The 15969-nt window shown below is 43.0% G+C and overlaps 3 protein-coding genes across 7 annotated transcripts; 2 read left to right on the top strand and 1 right to left on the bottom strand.

The window, feature by feature from the left end:
* Positions 1-20: 20 nt before the first annotated feature.
* On the top strand, positions 21-4897 carry pms2 (PMS1 homolog 2, mismatch repair system component). Its single transcript, XM_003961487.3, has 15 exons — positions 21-516; positions 781-923; positions 1098-1184; positions 1263-1365; positions 1461-1644; positions 1729-1896; positions 2037-2134; positions 2207-2306; positions 2428-2512; positions 2604-2756; positions 2845-3667; positions 3747-3914; positions 3991-4091; positions 4175-4344; positions 4478-4897. The coding sequence occupies exons 1-15, from the start codon at positions 503-505 to the stop codon at positions 4613-4615; spliced, it is 2535 nt and encodes an 844-aa protein (XP_003961536.2). The 5' UTR covers positions 21-502; the 3' UTR covers positions 4616-4897.
* Positions 4898-6734: 1837 nt separating this feature from the next.
* Positions 6735-11147, top strand: rsph10b (radial spoke head 10 homolog B). 4 transcript variants are annotated; one of them, XR_003887854.1, is made up of 17 exons: positions 6735-6942; positions 7031-7106; positions 7238-7306; positions 7432-7605; positions 7679-7764; positions 7842-7962; positions 8073-8427; positions 8516-8586; positions 8657-8849; positions 8927-9035; positions 9186-9265; positions 9414-9562; positions 9632-9736; positions 9827-9997; positions 10117-10222; positions 10378-10608; positions 10851-11147. XR_003887854.1 is itself a non-coding variant. In XM_029833749.1 (17 exons), the coding sequence occupies exons 1-17, from the start codon at positions 6824-6826 to the stop codon at positions 10533-10535; spliced, it is 2070 nt and encodes a 689-aa protein (XP_029689609.1). In that variant the 5' UTR covers positions 6735-6823; the 3' UTR covers positions 10536-11147. The 4 variants fall into 4 exon arrangements, 2 of the variants coding, with proteins under 2 accessions (XP_029689609.1, XP_029689596.1); XR_003887853.1 differs by having other exon boundaries at positions 10829-11147; XM_029833749.1 differs by having other exon boundaries at positions 8073-8249; positions 8322-8427; positions 10378-11147.
* Positions 10827-15845, bottom strand: dlgap5 (discs, large (Drosophila) homolog-associated protein 5). Of its 2 annotated transcripts, XM_011604426.2 has the most exons (18): positions 15698-15845; positions 15130-15377; positions 14812-14999; positions 14652-14729; positions 14521-14563; positions 14351-14431; positions 14158-14244; positions 13992-14066; positions 13873-13907; positions 13578-13798; positions 13217-13479; positions 12985-13145; positions 12807-12908; positions 12503-12710; positions 11878-12407; positions 11633-11798; positions 11442-11485; positions 10827-11351 (listed from the first exon to the last, which is right to left on the bottom strand). In XM_011604426.2, exons 2-18 carry the CDS (start codon positions 15365-15367, stop codon positions 11244-11246), a joined length of 2628 nt encoding a protein of 875 aa, XP_011602728.2. In that variant the 5' UTR covers positions 15368-15377; positions 15698-15845; the 3' UTR covers positions 10827-11243. The 2 variants fall into 2 exon arrangements, with proteins under 2 accessions (XP_011602728.2, XP_011602733.2); XM_011604431.2 differs by lacking the exon at positions 11442-11485.
* Between the last annotated feature and the right edge of the window lie 124 nt (positions 15846-15969).

Below are 15969 nucleotides of genomic sequence, written 5' to 3'. Positions count from 1 at the left end.
AAATCCAAATTCTAAATTATCAGGAACAATTTTGTCATAAAATAGAATTATTTTTCGTTTAATATAATTCGACAAATTTTTACACCCCCCAAACGACCCAATGTGACGTAGTTCCGGCCGGCTCATGATGAAAGGCCAAAATGTTCGAGGAAATAGCTTTTAGAGGTTAACTTGTCGTCTTTTTGGTTTAGCGTGCTGCATTTAATCGGGAAAAGGATCACTTAAACAATGACTGTTTTCTTTGATCGTTTAATACTACCAGACTGGCTGCGCAGAGTTGCGCAGGGGTGACACTCGTGAGCATTGCGGAATAGCGCGGCCGGCGGTATAGGTTCACTATTGTGTTTACACCATGATGCAAATGTGTTCAAATGGCGTTTTAAGTGGAGAAATGAAAGACGACCGGCGAGAGAGAAACATGTGCGAGCAATAACGCTTCTCTCAACATACTGGAGTTTACGTTCTTGTCGTTGTGCCTTCTGATGCTTTTTAGTCCTTGAAGATGCCCAATACCTGGTAAGATTACTACCCAATAATTTCTTCCTTCTTTTTTAAACCCCATTTCTTTAATCAAACGTGCACATGTTGGTATACACCAAGCAAATTTGCATAGTGTCTCTTCTGAATATGTCTTTTCTAAATTAGAACTTCTCTGAAATCTGTATAGTAGTTGTAGTATATAAGGGTAAACATAGATAATATTATCACATAGTATAATAGATACTGTTATATTATACTATTTTTTTTCTTACAATTGCTTTCCTTTTCCTTTCCCCTCAGCAATGACATGTCAGCTGGAACAATAAAGGCCATTGACAAGCACTCAGTGCATCAGATCTGCTCAGGTCAAGTGGTTTTGACTTTGGCTACTGCTGTCAAAGAGCTGGTGGAAAACAGCATCGATGCAGGGGCCACCAATATTGGCAAGTATTGAGGTGTTTCTTTTTAAAGATAGAGGGCATTCACTCAAGAGCTATTTAAGCTATTTAAGTAACAGGATTTGTGTATTCTTTTCCAGTGCGGAAGGAGATTTTTGGCTTCAATGTGACCGTTAAATAAAATCTTTATTTTATTGAATTATCTCTACTTTACTTCAGATGTCAGGCTGAAGGATTGTGGAGCTGACCTAGTGGAAGTGTCAGACAATGGAAAAGGAGTAGAAGAAGCCAACTTTGAAGGACTGAGTATGTGTTGACTGAAATTTTACTATCAATGTACTTCTTGTTTGTGGTTAAATGAAACCACCTCTCTGCATTCCATAGCATTAAAACATCACACGTCAAAGCTCAGAGAATTTACTGATCTCATCCATGTGGAAACATTTGGATTTAGAGGTGAAGCCCTCAGTTCTTTATGTGCCCTCAGGTAAAAGAATTCTACAACCTGTTCATTTTGTTATAAAATGCAATCTTTGCTGTCTATGCACAAGTGACAATTTCATCTGACATTCTTTTTTCCAGCCATTTGAGTGTGGTGACGTGCCATGAGTCTTGCCAGGTGGGGACCAAGCTGGTGTTTGACCACAATGGGCACTTAGTACAGCGGTCTCCCCATCCCCGACAGCAAGGCACCACGGTCAGCCTGCAGCAGCTCTTCTACACACTGCCTGTCCGACACAAGGAGTTTCAGCGCAATATTAAAAAGGTTTTCCTCTTAAGTTGATTAATTGCAAATGTGCCACAGTGCATCATTTATTATCAACTATGGTACGGTGCATTTTTTTCCCAGGAGTATGGTAAAATGATCCACATCCTGCAGTCCTACTGTATTATCTCTACTGGTGTGCGTATTACCTGCTCTAATCAAAATGGGCAGGGAAAGCGGAGCACAGTTCTCAGCACCAGTAGCAGCCAAAGCATCAGAGACAATATTGGAGCTATATTTGGACCAAAACAGGTTTGTTTTGTCTACTATGTATTTACATTTTACAAAAATTTGAATCATGACACAGCATAAACTAGTGAAGAATTCCAGTGTCCTGGACTCGATTTGTTTTGCTAAATGCTTCATTTCAGTGTCTCTTACGTCTACTTTAGCTGCAGAGTCTTCTGCCATTTCAGCAAGCATCCCCCACAGAAAATGTCATTGAAGAATATTGTCTCTCTGGTGCAGATCTTCCCAAACAGCTGTTTCTGTGAGTGTTACCATTTTGCGTAAAGTCCTCGATAAAGTACATGGTTTTCAGATGTCAAATTTCTATCGGCAGTATCACAGGCTTTGTGTCACGAGGAGACCATGGTGTTGGGAGAAGTGCCACAGACAGGCAGTTCTTTTTCATTAACAATCGGCCATGCGACCCTGTCAAGGTACATGTGGTTATAACTACATTATTATGCTTTGAAAGCTGGTTGTTACACTTTTGCACCAACATTTAAACTGGGAGGCCTAAATTGTCTCTTTTGTTGTCTGCCTTTTTCCAATTTGCAGGTGATTAAACTTGTGAACGAAGTGTATCATATGTACAACAGACACCAGTATCCATTTGTTGCCTTGAACATATCCGTTGCCTCCGGTAAGAACACTACCAGTTTCTGGTTTGTAAATCAATAAAACGGGCCGCAGGCTCGGAGGGTTTTGAGATCTTTTTCCTGCTGTCTTTTCAGAGTGTGTGGATGTGAACGTAACCCCTGACAAGCGACAGATTTTCCTTCAGGAAGAGAAGCTCCTGTTGGCTGTTCTGAAGAGCTCACTGATTAGCATGTATGAGGCCGGCGTCAACAAGATCAGCCTGAACTTTTCTTCCCTCCCCAGTGCCAGTAAGATCCGACCACCACATTTAACGTTCACGTCAATGCAAATTCAGAGTTTTTCTGTGGGACTACATCACTTGTCACTTTTTTGTAGATACATCAGCATCTGACATCTGTCAACCTGCCACATTTAAGGACAGCAGGACAGAACCCAATGCAGAATCACTGACTCAGAGCCCAAAAACCTCCGTAAACCTGGCTGGCTTCAAAGCCGCCTTTGCAAATCAACCTTGCTCCAGTTACGGGAAGAAATCGAGTGCGATGAAAGTATCCAACAGTGGCCCGACACAAAAAACACTGCAGTCGTTCCTTAAAGGAACTCCACCCCCAGTGGTGACATCTGTTATGAAGCAGACCAAATATTCTCCAGCAGGAAAGTCAGCACTCGCTAGGTTTAAGTATGGAAGCTCATTCGGTGATACAAAAGCTGAGGAGGACAGCAGTAGTGACATAACCATGGCAATGCCACATAATTCTGTTTTGGAGTTGAGCTCTTCAGAACCTGATAGCTACAGAACTGATGTAGAAGATGAAATCTTTGGAGACTCAACCAGCCACAGTCATCCTGAAGGAGCAGAGTCACAGACTGAGCAGAGGCCTTTTGATGAGGACTTCAGCCTGATCCCAGATACCAAGCGGGCAAGAACAGAGAAACAACATTTCATCATAAAGCCAGAGCCCAAGGATTATTCAAACAATTTAGACAAATCCTCCCTGGGAGTAGATTCTCCAGTCTGCCTCCAAAGGAGGAAGGTGCCTCTTCAATTTTCCTTACAGGAGCTAGCTGCAAAAATGAAGAGGTTACAGGACCAACAGGCACACAGGGCCAAGGAGGATCTGTGCTATCGACGCTTCAAGGCCAAAATCAACCCTGGAGAAAACCAGAGCGCTGAGGCCGAGCTCAAAAAAGAGATCAGGTAGGTGAAAAGTGCTCCCAGCAAAGCTCTTTAATAAAGTTGTGATTTTCCCAGTAAACAATTCCGTCTACATCCACAGCAAAGAGATGTTTAAAGACATGGAGATCATCGGTCAGTTTAACCTGGGATTCATCATAGCCAAACTGGAGTCTGACATCTTTATAATCGACCAACATGCCACAGATGAGAAGTACAACTTTGAGATGTTGCAGCAGCACACGGTTCTCCAAGGACAGAAGCTCATAGCGTAAGAATCTGCTTTGGCAGATAGTTTCCCCCAGTTGTACATGTCACTGATGCACATGTGTTCATCACGTTCGCAGCCCTCAGAAGCTTCACCTCACTGCTGTCAGTGAAAACACCCTCATCGACAACATTGACATTTTCAGAAAGAATGGCTTTGAATTCCAGGTTGATGAAGATGGTATGGAGTTATTAATGTTCCATATGAGTAGTGACGTGTGGTTCCAAATATTGACGGAGCTTTTTTGTTTGGTGTGAATGCAGCTCAGGCGATGGAGAGGGTTAAACTGCTGTCTCTGCCTACGAGTAAGAACTGGACATTTGGACCTGCTGACATCGAAGAGCTGATCTTCATGTTGAGTGACAGCCCGGGGGTCATGTGCAGACCCTCTCGTGTCAGGCAGATGTTTGCCTCCCGCGCATGTCGAAAATCTGTGAGTTGCAAGGTTTTATATCTGTATCCATTGTTGACTTTGCACCATTTTGCTGCCTTTAAAGTAGATAAAAACGTCAGTATGTGTAACTGTTGTGGGAGTTTGGAGTAAAGGAACCCATTTTTGTCTAAAGGTGATGATTGGCACAGCTTTGAGTGTCAATGAGATGAAGAAGCTCCTGGTTCACATGGGGGAGATTGAGCACCCGTGGAACTGTCCTCATGGCAGACCCACCATGAGACACCTCATCAACCTGGACATCATCTCATAGGACTAACCACATTATTGTATGTCTGGAATGTAGACATCCCTTTCATCAGATCATTGGCTCCTATTCACACACACACACACACACACACACACACATAAATAGATGTGCATATAAATATATTTTCTATATGCCTGTATGTGTTTGTACATATGGGTTTGTATATAAATATATATAGGTGTGTGTGTGTGTGTTTTTTTGATTGAGAGATTTTTTTTACCTTTTTACATATTTCTTTTAATTTTTTTTATCACTTTATGGAACAATAAACATGTTTTGTAACCACTTGTTTTTATTTTTTGTTATGTGTTTATTTCTGCTTCTTTACTGTACATGATTACTTGATCTAAAAAAATATATATTTCCATTTCTGTGTTCACCTGCATAAAATGCAAAGCTTTTCCAAATTCTTTAGATTCCATCTAAAGTCTTGCACCTTTTGACAGATCTTCAAGCAACGTACACTAAAACATGCGACTTGATTGGGACGTGTGCTGTGAGTTTTGTACATTAATGAGACTTTAGTTGTCTTGTAGAAACTAATGGGGGGAAACATTGGCACGGTTAGACGATCTAACCCTGCTGCAGGGCTCACAGGTCCAACACACTATTACAAAAACCACCATTCAACCCAAGACACAACCACAGGGGCCTTGATCATCATACCATCATTTACGATACCTTTGTGGCCTTTAACACTGGTTAATGGGAGCTGCTTGAGCAGGAAAGCAAGAAAAAAATCCCTTAATGCTTATTCAATACCATTCCATAACTGCCTCTGAAAGTCCACATAAAGAATACATATCTTTGTAGGAAATAAAAGTATGAAATGACTAAATGTGATGTCATGAAAGGTCAAAAGGATACCCTTTATCAATCACATGCTGTGAAGGAGTCAAGTCTGTTTATTCAATAGATATAGTGACATTTTGCCCCCTCCCCTACTGCATGTATGCCTGTTAGCATGGTTACTACCACACCTAAAGATCAACATACACATACAGTGGTCAAGAAAAACCGCCCAAATGCAATGTTAAAGAATAAAACCTTTATTATGCTTAAATAAACAGCCCAGCTTTGTTTTTTCAGGATAGATGTGGTTTTCATTTTAAGTTCAAAAGTTATGCAGAAACAAATAAAACATTGCACTCTCGACTGTGACGGCATTTTAAAAGTGTCAGTGTTACTCCATACATCACCAGGGAAGCATTCCTTCATTTTGAGCTCTTCCTGCCTCCTGCAGTAAAGCAAATAAAAGAGATTCCAGCATTAGTTGCAACATCCCAACATATTCCAGAAAGCTTGAGTTCAGATGAAATGGTTACGATTTGGACCAAAGCTTCGTGGGCAGCACAAGCTGAGAGATCTTCTCACTCCTCTAATTCCATCTCGACTGAGTCAGGAAACAAAGTAATTGGATATACAGTCAGAATCGTTTGAATCGAAGCTCCTTTGACATTGAAACATCAAATCACAAGAAGCTTCTTTGATCCTTTGCTCTTGTTGTCTGACGACATTTTCCCATATAAGCTCAAAATAAAGTCGTCGCAAAGATGACGTGGATGACATGCACGCTATTTCTATCGAATCTAATCTAGTAATAAAATGCACCAAAAGCTGTGCAGCAGTAGAGAATGGTGTTCTCTGACCTTTGCATGCTTCAGTGCCCTTGCAAGATGTTATTCTTATCCCACCAGACATCTGTAAATGATTAAAATTAATAGGTTCTTTGATTCAAAGCAGCATACTATATTTTCATTAGGTTACCCTGCATTAAACAGCCCTCTGCATCACCTGCATCAAGTCACTTCAATTGTCAGCAGCTATGGAAATAAATAAAGAAGGTAGGCGTGGACTGGTCCCGCACCGTCCGCTGGTTTTCCTGCACCCTCTCTATATCTAATGGAAATGCACAAATACACGTTCGCGTGAGTGATCATTACGTAAACTATGACTACCGCAGAGAGGAACTTTAAAAGTCTTTTTACATCTTTATAAAGCCGCTTTCCCTTTGTACGAAATCCAGTTGTTTCGTATTAGTAACGTCTGCTTTACCCATCCGGTACGAGAAGTGACATTTGACGCAACTAGGCTTCCGTAAACAACATTGTTACCATGGAAATAAGCGTAGCTCCTTTAAGAGTAATCATCAATTACATGGAAGTGCTATAAAACTAAATTAAGATAAGAACTGTAAAAAGAACTGACGTAATGAGCTCTCCAGACTCTTTAGATGAGGATTCAGTCGAAGTGGAGCTGAAAGAAGTCGATGTACGCGACCGTGTCGAGGGTCTCGAAATCTACATGCTCATCTGTCTAACCGTGCAGAGGTAAAATGTATAGAATAAGACAATATATTTGTTTTAAAATCACCACTGCAATAGAGTGTTGGTTGTTATAGTACTGGTTACTTTACAGATATGAGGGGGCGATGTGTGCTGGCCAGTTTCACGGAGAAGGGGTCGCTTATTTTGAAGGGGGCCACATGTACAAGGTAGAACTTTCAAATTTTTCGATTGTTCGTGAACATATTTTACTTGAATAAGCTGCATTACTTGTCCAAAAAGTGCTTTTCTAACCATTTATTCTCAAGGTTCCCTTAAAGTTACTGTTTTACATTTTAAGGGGCTGTTTTCCAAGGGTCTGATGGACGGACCTGGAGTCTTCACTCATGCTGATGGATTAAAATATGAGGTATTGTGGGACGTTGGGATGTAATTTTCTGTTGTATGGAGTAGAGCTAGCAACGTGTATTGAATGTGTAATGTGTTTTTGAAGGTGTCATGTCCAATGAACATGCTGTGCGTTTGATCCAACAGGGAGAATTTGTGAGCAATTTGCCCATGGGCCAGGGCATTTACACCTGGCTTGATGGCAGCACTTATGAGGGGCAGGTTTGTCATGGCTTACGTCATGGGATGGGAACCTACACATGTTTAACGAACGGTGTGGTACACACAGGGCAATGGAGTCTTGGAGGGAGACACGGAAAGGTATGATTCACTAATTTACATCAGATATAGACTTTTCTTGTCTATTTTAATAATTTGTCTGTTTTCAAATTAGGGTACCACATATTATAACCAGGAAAAGACCTCTTGGTACAAGGGAGACTGGGTGAGGAACAGGAAACAAGGTTGGGGGGTAAGATGGTAGGTACTCGTCCTTGTTACTTACCATCCTGTATTTGTCTTTGACTAATATGAATGTGTCACGTATCTATTTAAAGCTACCCCTCTGGTAACCTTTATTCTGGTGAATGGAGGAACAACCTGAGACATGGAGAAGGCACAATGAGGTGGATAAACCTCCATCAGCAATATGTGGGCATGTGGCAGAATGGAGTCCAGGTTTTACAGAACTCTGCACATTTTATCTCGCCACCGTGTCAGATTATTGTCTGGCCGATAGATTTCCATCCATTTTTGCCCTGAATCCCAGGATCTCTCTTTTCTGGCAGCATGGCCAAGGCACGCACTTCTGGAACACGAGTCAGGGGGAAGGAGGGCATTTTTTCCTGAGCAGCCAATACACAGGAGAATTTGTTCAGGGTCAGAGACACGGGCACGGAAAAATCTGCTTTGCCAGTGGTGCAACCTATGTTGGAGAGTGGAAACACGATAAAAACCAAGAAAAGGTAGAGTTGTTGCAGAGTGGACTGTTTAAAGTATTAATGCCACCTACAAATGTCAGCGTCCGCGTCACACAGGGACAATTCACCAGTGCGGATGGGCGTGTTTTTGAAGGAGACCGTGTGCACGATCAAATAATGGCACAGTGCCTGAATTCAAACAGAGACCTCAACCCTCTGAGTGGTAAAGCTCTACAGCTATTTGAATATGCCCGACTGTCTCAGCCTGGGCACCGTTTCAGATCTGTGTTCCCACCCTGTGTCTACACCAGACCTGACGCTGAACATTAAGCCTCTGCTGGCCATGATCCCTGCTACAGAGCGGGACGCTGAGTACGAACAGGTCAGACTCTGCTTCCAAATTTCACCCTGGTTTTAACTCTGAGGCCTGAGCTGACACTTGTTTCCAACAGGTGATGTTTGCGGTGCTGAAGTATGGTGCTGAGCTGAGGTCTATCTATAGATTCTACAGCCAACTTGGCCGGGCTCAGTCCCCCTACAGCTTGTTTCAGCTGACACGTCTGCAGCTGTGGCGCCTCCTCAAAGACTGTTACATGCATCATCACTTCACTCTGATCCAGATTGACCAGTTAATCAGAGTGGAAGGTGAGTCTCCCCCTTACTACCCCCTGTGTATCTACTCTTGGAGTGAGCTTGACATTTTCCCTCCCTGTGTGTATCAGATGAAGCGACTGTGACAGAGATCCACTCTCCTTTCACGCCCATTTTTCTCCGCCAGCTCCTCAGCCTTCTTGTGGTCCTGTCCTACCACCTCTACCATAAAGACTTGGTGTAAGTCAGCACATGACAGTCGGTGCCTCTAAGCCCATAGCCATATTAGCAACACAGTGCTGTGTAAGACATTTTCATCCAGATTTACTTGGCATCCTAATGACCGTTTGTGTACCAACAGAAAAAACTGTAACCATTTTTTTTAAACAGACCAGAAATGTCCCTTTTGGCTGATTGCTTTATTAAACTGATGAGAGACAGCATCCTTCCTAATGTTAGATCTGTAAAAGGTAATTGGAATTCAGTTTTACTATATTTAGATTTAAATAGTCACAGCAAAACACAGCAGTTTACATAGAAAACAATAGGATACAAATACACACAGTAATGAAAACGCTATGGTGTGATGAAATCCTAATAACTGCTTTTTTGATTCAGGTTTCCTGTTTAAGCAGCCAGACAACATTGTGGTTGCAGTAAAAAACTTACAGAAGTGCTGGGAAATGTATAAGAACTACTCCAAAAGAAGCATAGCCAGCAGAGGTGCCCAAACCATGACCTGCCGCGAGCTGTTGTGGATGTTCAAGGTGCTTGAAGTCAATATATTTTTTATTTAATGATGAAGAATTATGTAACAGCTTTTCCTCCACTTCCAGGGTCTAAAACTGCTGGATAATAAACTGACCACAGCCAAATTAATGGAAATCATCACTGCAGAGAGGCTGGACCCCACAAATCTGACTTCCTGTCTGGAGGAGGAGGTGCTCGTGTGTCGACACCAGTTATTTGGTCCTTTCGCACTCTGTTACCCTACTATACTCTCCTTATCTGTGTTGCATTTTTTGATATAGATCACATTTCTAGAGTTTTTGGAAGTACTGTTTGGATGTGCTGAGGTGTTTCTGCAAGTTTCTGAAAGTCCTGATGGACTCCCACTATCCAGGCCTGAGGCTGAGGTCAGCGGGGATCCACCTGAGGCAGAAAGCAGTGAGGACATCGGCCAGACTACAAGAACCCAACAGGTCAGGTCATCTCAGACCTACGTCCAATGCCCATTGATCCAATTCTTTCCATATTTTTGTCTTAACAGATGATGATGCTTCATTTTTATGGGACGGCATTTATGTTTTTGTAATTACAGACAGGGATTTCAGGTGACGTGACCGACTTTCCCACTGGTCAGAATCCAAACGGCCAAGAAGACTTTACTGAAGTCGCGAGTGAATCACAGACTGCAGATTTGTTGGGTGATTTTAATTGCCGACATGTTGAATGTCAACCTGTGTATTTATAAATCATAATTGAATGCAATTCTGTTGCAGAATGAACATACTAAGCAGCAATTTAATTTTTAATATCATGTGTTAAATCAGCACTAATTAATTTTTTTTTTTATCTCCAGAACCAACTGAAGAACATCTGCACGATAAACAGGGGGTGAAAACCAAAGATGACGAGGTCGAAGGCTGTGAAGTGCAACGACAGATCAGGACAGTTGATCAGTTCTTCAGTCATGTCTTGTTTCCAGCGTTTGAACAAAAATGTGGCCCACATGCATGACGATATCACTCCTTAGACATCAACTTCTTTCCATGAAAGTCAATGTAATGTGGAGCCATATCAGGTCCAAAAGGTTTGTTTTCATTTGATAAAACTAAAATTCATTCAGTAACTAAAATAATAATGAAAAGTAATTGTTATAGGTCATAGTGATCACGTATGTCCACAAGGGGGCGCCATTACGGTGCATTCAGTTTTTATCGATCTTCTTATCGCCTAAACCGTGTAAAAACATGGATCAGTCGCCAACCCACATTTAACAGCTGTCGATTCACCTTTTTCCCAAAATGCATGTCTTTGGACTGTCGGAGGAAGCTCGAGAACCCACGCAGACACTTGGAGAACATGCAAACTGCACAGAAAAGCCTCTGGCCCTCTAGGGACTCAACCCAGAACCAGCAGACATAATCACACCCCCGTGCTGCCCCCATACACTTTTCATTATACACAAAACTGGCTGTGGTTTCTGCCAGTATTGTCAAAAATAAAAGGGATATTAGCATCAGCTGATGGAAGAAAGACAGATGATGATGATTTTCATCAAAAGTACTGGTTTATTATTGTGACTACTGTACTGTAATAAAAATCAATACTATGTTCCACTTTGACAAAAAACAAAAAATCACTTTCTTGACTTTTTTCAAGATTACTGCAAAAATTGTAAATATACACATCCCCAAAACATTTAAGAAAAAAACCCCCCGTGCATTATAATGGAGGGGTAAAGACCATTAGGTCACTTGGACAGACAGACTGCCGTATCCGGTCCTTTGGGTCTGGGGTGAAGAGAAGCAGAGCAGAGTTCACTGTCTGGGTCTGAGGTAAGAAAAAAAAAAAAAACAGTAACAAATTGGAATCCAATAAAGAAATGTAACATTGAGAGTGAAGGGGGAAAAGATAAATAACCTGTGGTGAGTGAAGTATTGGAAGTGAAGACACCGCTGGTAGTGCTGTGGTAATAGTGAGAGAAACATCAAACGTGCAATAGTTCAAATGAAAAGTGCCATAAGTGACCAAATTATGCTGTGAAATTCAGGTGAAGAAGGGGGATGAAAGGGATCCCATTCCCATTTTTAATAGAAAACAATTAAACATACCTGCTTTTTGCTGAGGAAGAAGCTCCTCTGATTGAACTTTGGGACTCTCCATTTCAACATCCACTGCCATGGGTGAGAGCATCTCTATGCTGGCGATCTCCCTTGGTGACAAGCTGCACCTCTGTGAAGGCTGGAGGTAGCGCTCAAAATCCAAGCCAGGTAATTCCTGAGTTTACAGGAGAACAACTTTTCTGCCGTGATGTTCAATGAGATTAAATTAATCTTGGTAGAAGCAGCTTTGATACCTCAACGACAGGTGTGTTACCGGCCTCCCCAGAGAGTGGCGCGGAGATGGAAGCTCGGCCCGGAGTTACACAGGGGGACAAGGTGAGGCTCGGGTGCGAGGGCTCGGCAGCTGGGCAGACTACGGGAAACGGTTGGCAGGTAGGTGGCAGGACAACATCCAAAGACTCTGTTGGCTCCTCAGTAACAGAATCGACTGGAAGTGCACATGTGTTTGTGGCCAGGCTGCATTCAGAAACAGGTTCCTGCTGGCATTCATCTGGAAGTGCTTCTTTAATGGCTGTAAAAGCAAGAGAAGTATGCACAGGGTGCCCTTGCTTCTGAGATGATCGAGGAGTGCCACACAGAGACTTTGGAGCTTGCACTGGGGTTTGACTGGGACGGCCCGGTGGGTGGGAGCATTGAGAGGGCGAGGCAGGAACAGGGGTCTGGGCCAGCGCCAGGGATCGTCGAGTGACTCTTCGGGGGGAGAGGTAGCAGGGAGAGGCTTGAGGCTGAACAGCACTCAGACGGCTGGATCTCCTCAGAGAACCTACAGACACCCACGATAGTTATTCATTCAACTCAAACAATCTAGAAACATGACACAACCTCTTTCACCAGCATATTAGAGTAGGGTGCTCTCACCTGCTGGCCTGGCAGGGCTCTCCACCTGGAAGAATCCCCCATCGAAGACCACAGACTCGGCAGGTTGAGACGCCGTCTGTGTCTGTGGTTCCTCCTTGATAGTCTCAGCCGCCTGCTGTCTGGCCTTCATGGCTGCCTTCACCGCAGCCAAGCGAGACTTCGCTGCTGCTTTGCTTCCTGTTGGCTTGACAGGTGCACCTGATGGTTTCTGGGAAAGAGCACCAAGTTTTTAAAAAATGTAAACTATGAGCTATGATACACAGCCAAACCATAGTACAAGCATGTGTGGACATAGACTCTTCACCATCACTGCTTTCTTTGGTCGTGGCGGTGGCTTACGGTCCTCCACCCAGGCACGACTCTCTGCTTCTTTCAAAGCGTCAAACTTTTTGTTGACATCCTCCACCTGAAAAATCAAGGAAATTAATATAGGATCACATTTTGTGTAATAATTTAGCATATTTTCCTTTCAAGCTACTTGCCTGGTAATAAACCATGTCCCAAAATCCCTGCAAGTCAGTACATGTGGTGATCTTTTCTCCTCTGGAAAATTCACAGTCATCCACAAGTCCGCTGAACTGCTTAAAGCGCTCCTTCATCAAGAGCCTGGCCTGGCCCACTGCTGTACGCATGCGATCCCTCACTAAACAAACAGGTTCCTGTGAGGGAGGGTCTGCGATTCAGAAATCACAAAGGTGTAGAAAGTGAACTCACTCTCTTCCGGGATGGACTCGTCTTCTACTTTAGCCTCCCAGTGGACACACAGACTCATCAGCCTGTTGGTCCCGTTGGCAATTTCCGCTCTAAAGTACGGGACATCGTGCTGAGCCTCCATGGAGCAGGTTGGAGTGGGAGCAGCTTCTGCAGGAGATGCTCCCGGGGGAGAGCACTGAGGGTTTGTAGCTGGAGGTGGATTGTTTGACACATGTTGCGGCTCGTGATCCAAAACTGGAGCAGGCAGAAGACTGAAACTGATGCTGTGAAACAAAAGTGGCAGCAAGGATCTTACGTTTTTTTTAAAAGAAAAGACTTTCTGCAATATTTCAAATCTTATCAAAGGCAGCTAAACGCAAACCTTGGTCTAAGGAAGGCATCTGCTGATCGTGGGGTGAGAGGTTCAAATCTATAAGTTGCCAAGCCAACGGGAGCTTGAAAGATAAAATCCTTTGGAGCAAAAGATGGAGCTTCATCAGCCTCCCCAGCGGGGACACAGTCATCCTGAGGTTGGTCCATCGTCCTCTCAGTCGTCTCACAACAGGACAGTGGGCTGGATGGGCATGTTTTTCTCTCAGGCTCCTACACAAAATAGAAATAAACCAATTACAGTCCTGCATTGAACGCATCATGACTTGGCTGGCTGAGATGCTCACCGTGGGAACAGCTGGCTGGGTGGTGTTTGCAGGTTCTATAATCACATAGAAAAAATGACAAATATTAAAAATTGCCTACATGACAACATACAGGCTTTTATTCTGAAAACTACGGAGACCTTTGTGTTTCTTTTGTGCGACAGAAAAGGGTACCACAACTCCAACCACTGCCCTGCTTCTTGTAGTTCTGGCTTCTAAAGACAAGAATTTAACAAAATAAACAAATAATACAGGCTTCTTGAGTCAGAGTTAAGTTACCCTCGTAAATATAGGCTTAATTTATACCTGCAGGCTTTTCCTTAGCTTTGTCCTTGGCTGCTGGAGTCTTTGTAACAGGAGGTCTGATGGCTGATCTGCTCGATACAGGCTCGTCTACAGGGGAATCGACATGGCCGAGACACTGTTCAAGTCTCACTTAGAAAACAAGATTATGTAAAAGAGAACCCAGTGTGTGCAAGGCCTGAAACTCAGCTTTTACCTGTCTTGGTCTTAGTTTGAACACATGCAGACTTGACAGCTGCTGCACGGGTCCTGGTTAGTCTTTGAACAACAGGCTGAGCTACAGAAGGAGTTAAAAAGGTAATGAGAGTTCGAGATTGGAAATTATATACTGACATTTTATAAAAGACGGATCAGTGGTTAAGTTACCTTTAAAAGCAAGAGTATTTGGTTCCTGCATTTTCAGGGGCTTCTGTAAATTTTACAAACAATCAGATAAGAGACATTGAGGGTTTGGAGAACTGGGACATAATTTTTAAAATGTTAAAAAAAACCAGTACCCTCTGCACTGGTTTTTGTTGTTGTTTCATTGAGCGAGTGACTCTGGCATCGGGGGCTGGAGCCGTGTTTTCTTTAATCTGAAGGACCAGCACTAATCTTAGAACAAAATTGACAAGCAGTCATTTGGAAGTACTAAGAAATGTGGCAGTCCCGTCTCACCTCCTTCACTTTGTCTGAGGCAGATGAGGCCCAAGGCTGAGAGAACACCACAAGTGTGTCCTTTGGATGGTAAAGGCCAGTTTTAAAAACCCCCTTGCGTTCCTTTTCTCGCTTTTCCTTCTCTCTTTGCAGAGCCTTGTGTTCTCTCCAACGCTCGAGCTGTTTCACTCGTTCTTCCACCGCTGCCTCTGTATTTAAAAAATATAACATCGAGTCAGCAAGCTGAATATATAAGAAACACAGTGTGGCCTTCTCATTGCTCAGGAATTGTCTTATCAACAAAAGGTGTATGTTTGATTTCTGCTTTTGATGTTTTACTTTTAGCGATTGCTGTGCCATGTAAAGTCCTCTCATGAGCCACAGACATGTTGACCACCGCAGTAGAGGCATCCAGACAGGAGGCGTCCAGCTCCATCAGCTTGTCTAGCTTTCTGCGTGTGTTGACTGTCCGCTCTCGGTTCTCTTTCTGGGTCTGAGATCTTCGACGAGACATTTTCACCCTCAGCATCGACACACTGGTGTCGCGCCTGAACAGGTGGGAGAATTTAGAGTCCATGCTCAGGGATCTGCAGAAAAATATAAAATCACCACGTTATATGATCAATACACCATGGTTGGGGTATGCCGCAACTGACATGAGAGTAACAAAAGGCAAAATAACACGAGGTTTCTGTAGAGATAAGCTGGTAGAGACATTGATAAACTTTCGCCATTGTGAGGAGACACGACCATTTACCAAAAGTATTTCCTAATTGTGTAGTCGTGACTTTATTAATTTATTGTCACCATATACAACCCTCGAACAGAGTGTGGTAGGTACAAAAACCAAGGAGCCCAAGAGCCAAGATATTGGAGTTTTAAATAACAAAGTTGACGTCTCTCTTACCTCAGTTTATCTTCTATATTGTGAGAAAATGAACTTATTCGCTCTGTGTACAGTAAAAAAAAAAAACTTACAGCACAACGGACGTCTACTCAAATCAACATAATCATTGCAAACGACTGTTTGAATTTTCAATGCGCTAACGCTGATTGGTTAAAATCCGGAATGGGCGGCAGCCTCGAGGGGCGGGTCTATTTCTTCTTCTCCATGTTCTCCCCAACAGCTACTGTAAGTCACCGCCACCTTTTGGTCTGGAGTTTAAGTGCACATTTATC

This window comes from Takifugu rubripes, chromosome 1, assembly GCF_901000725.2.
Source record: "Takifugu rubripes chromosome 1, fTakRub1.2, whole genome shotgun sequence".
NCBI classification, from domain to species: domain Eukaryota; kingdom Metazoa; phylum Chordata; class Actinopteri; order Tetraodontiformes; family Tetraodontidae; genus Takifugu; species Takifugu rubripes.
Note: the sequence above shows the minus strand (reverse complement) of the source record. Positions and strands in the feature narration are given on the sequence as shown.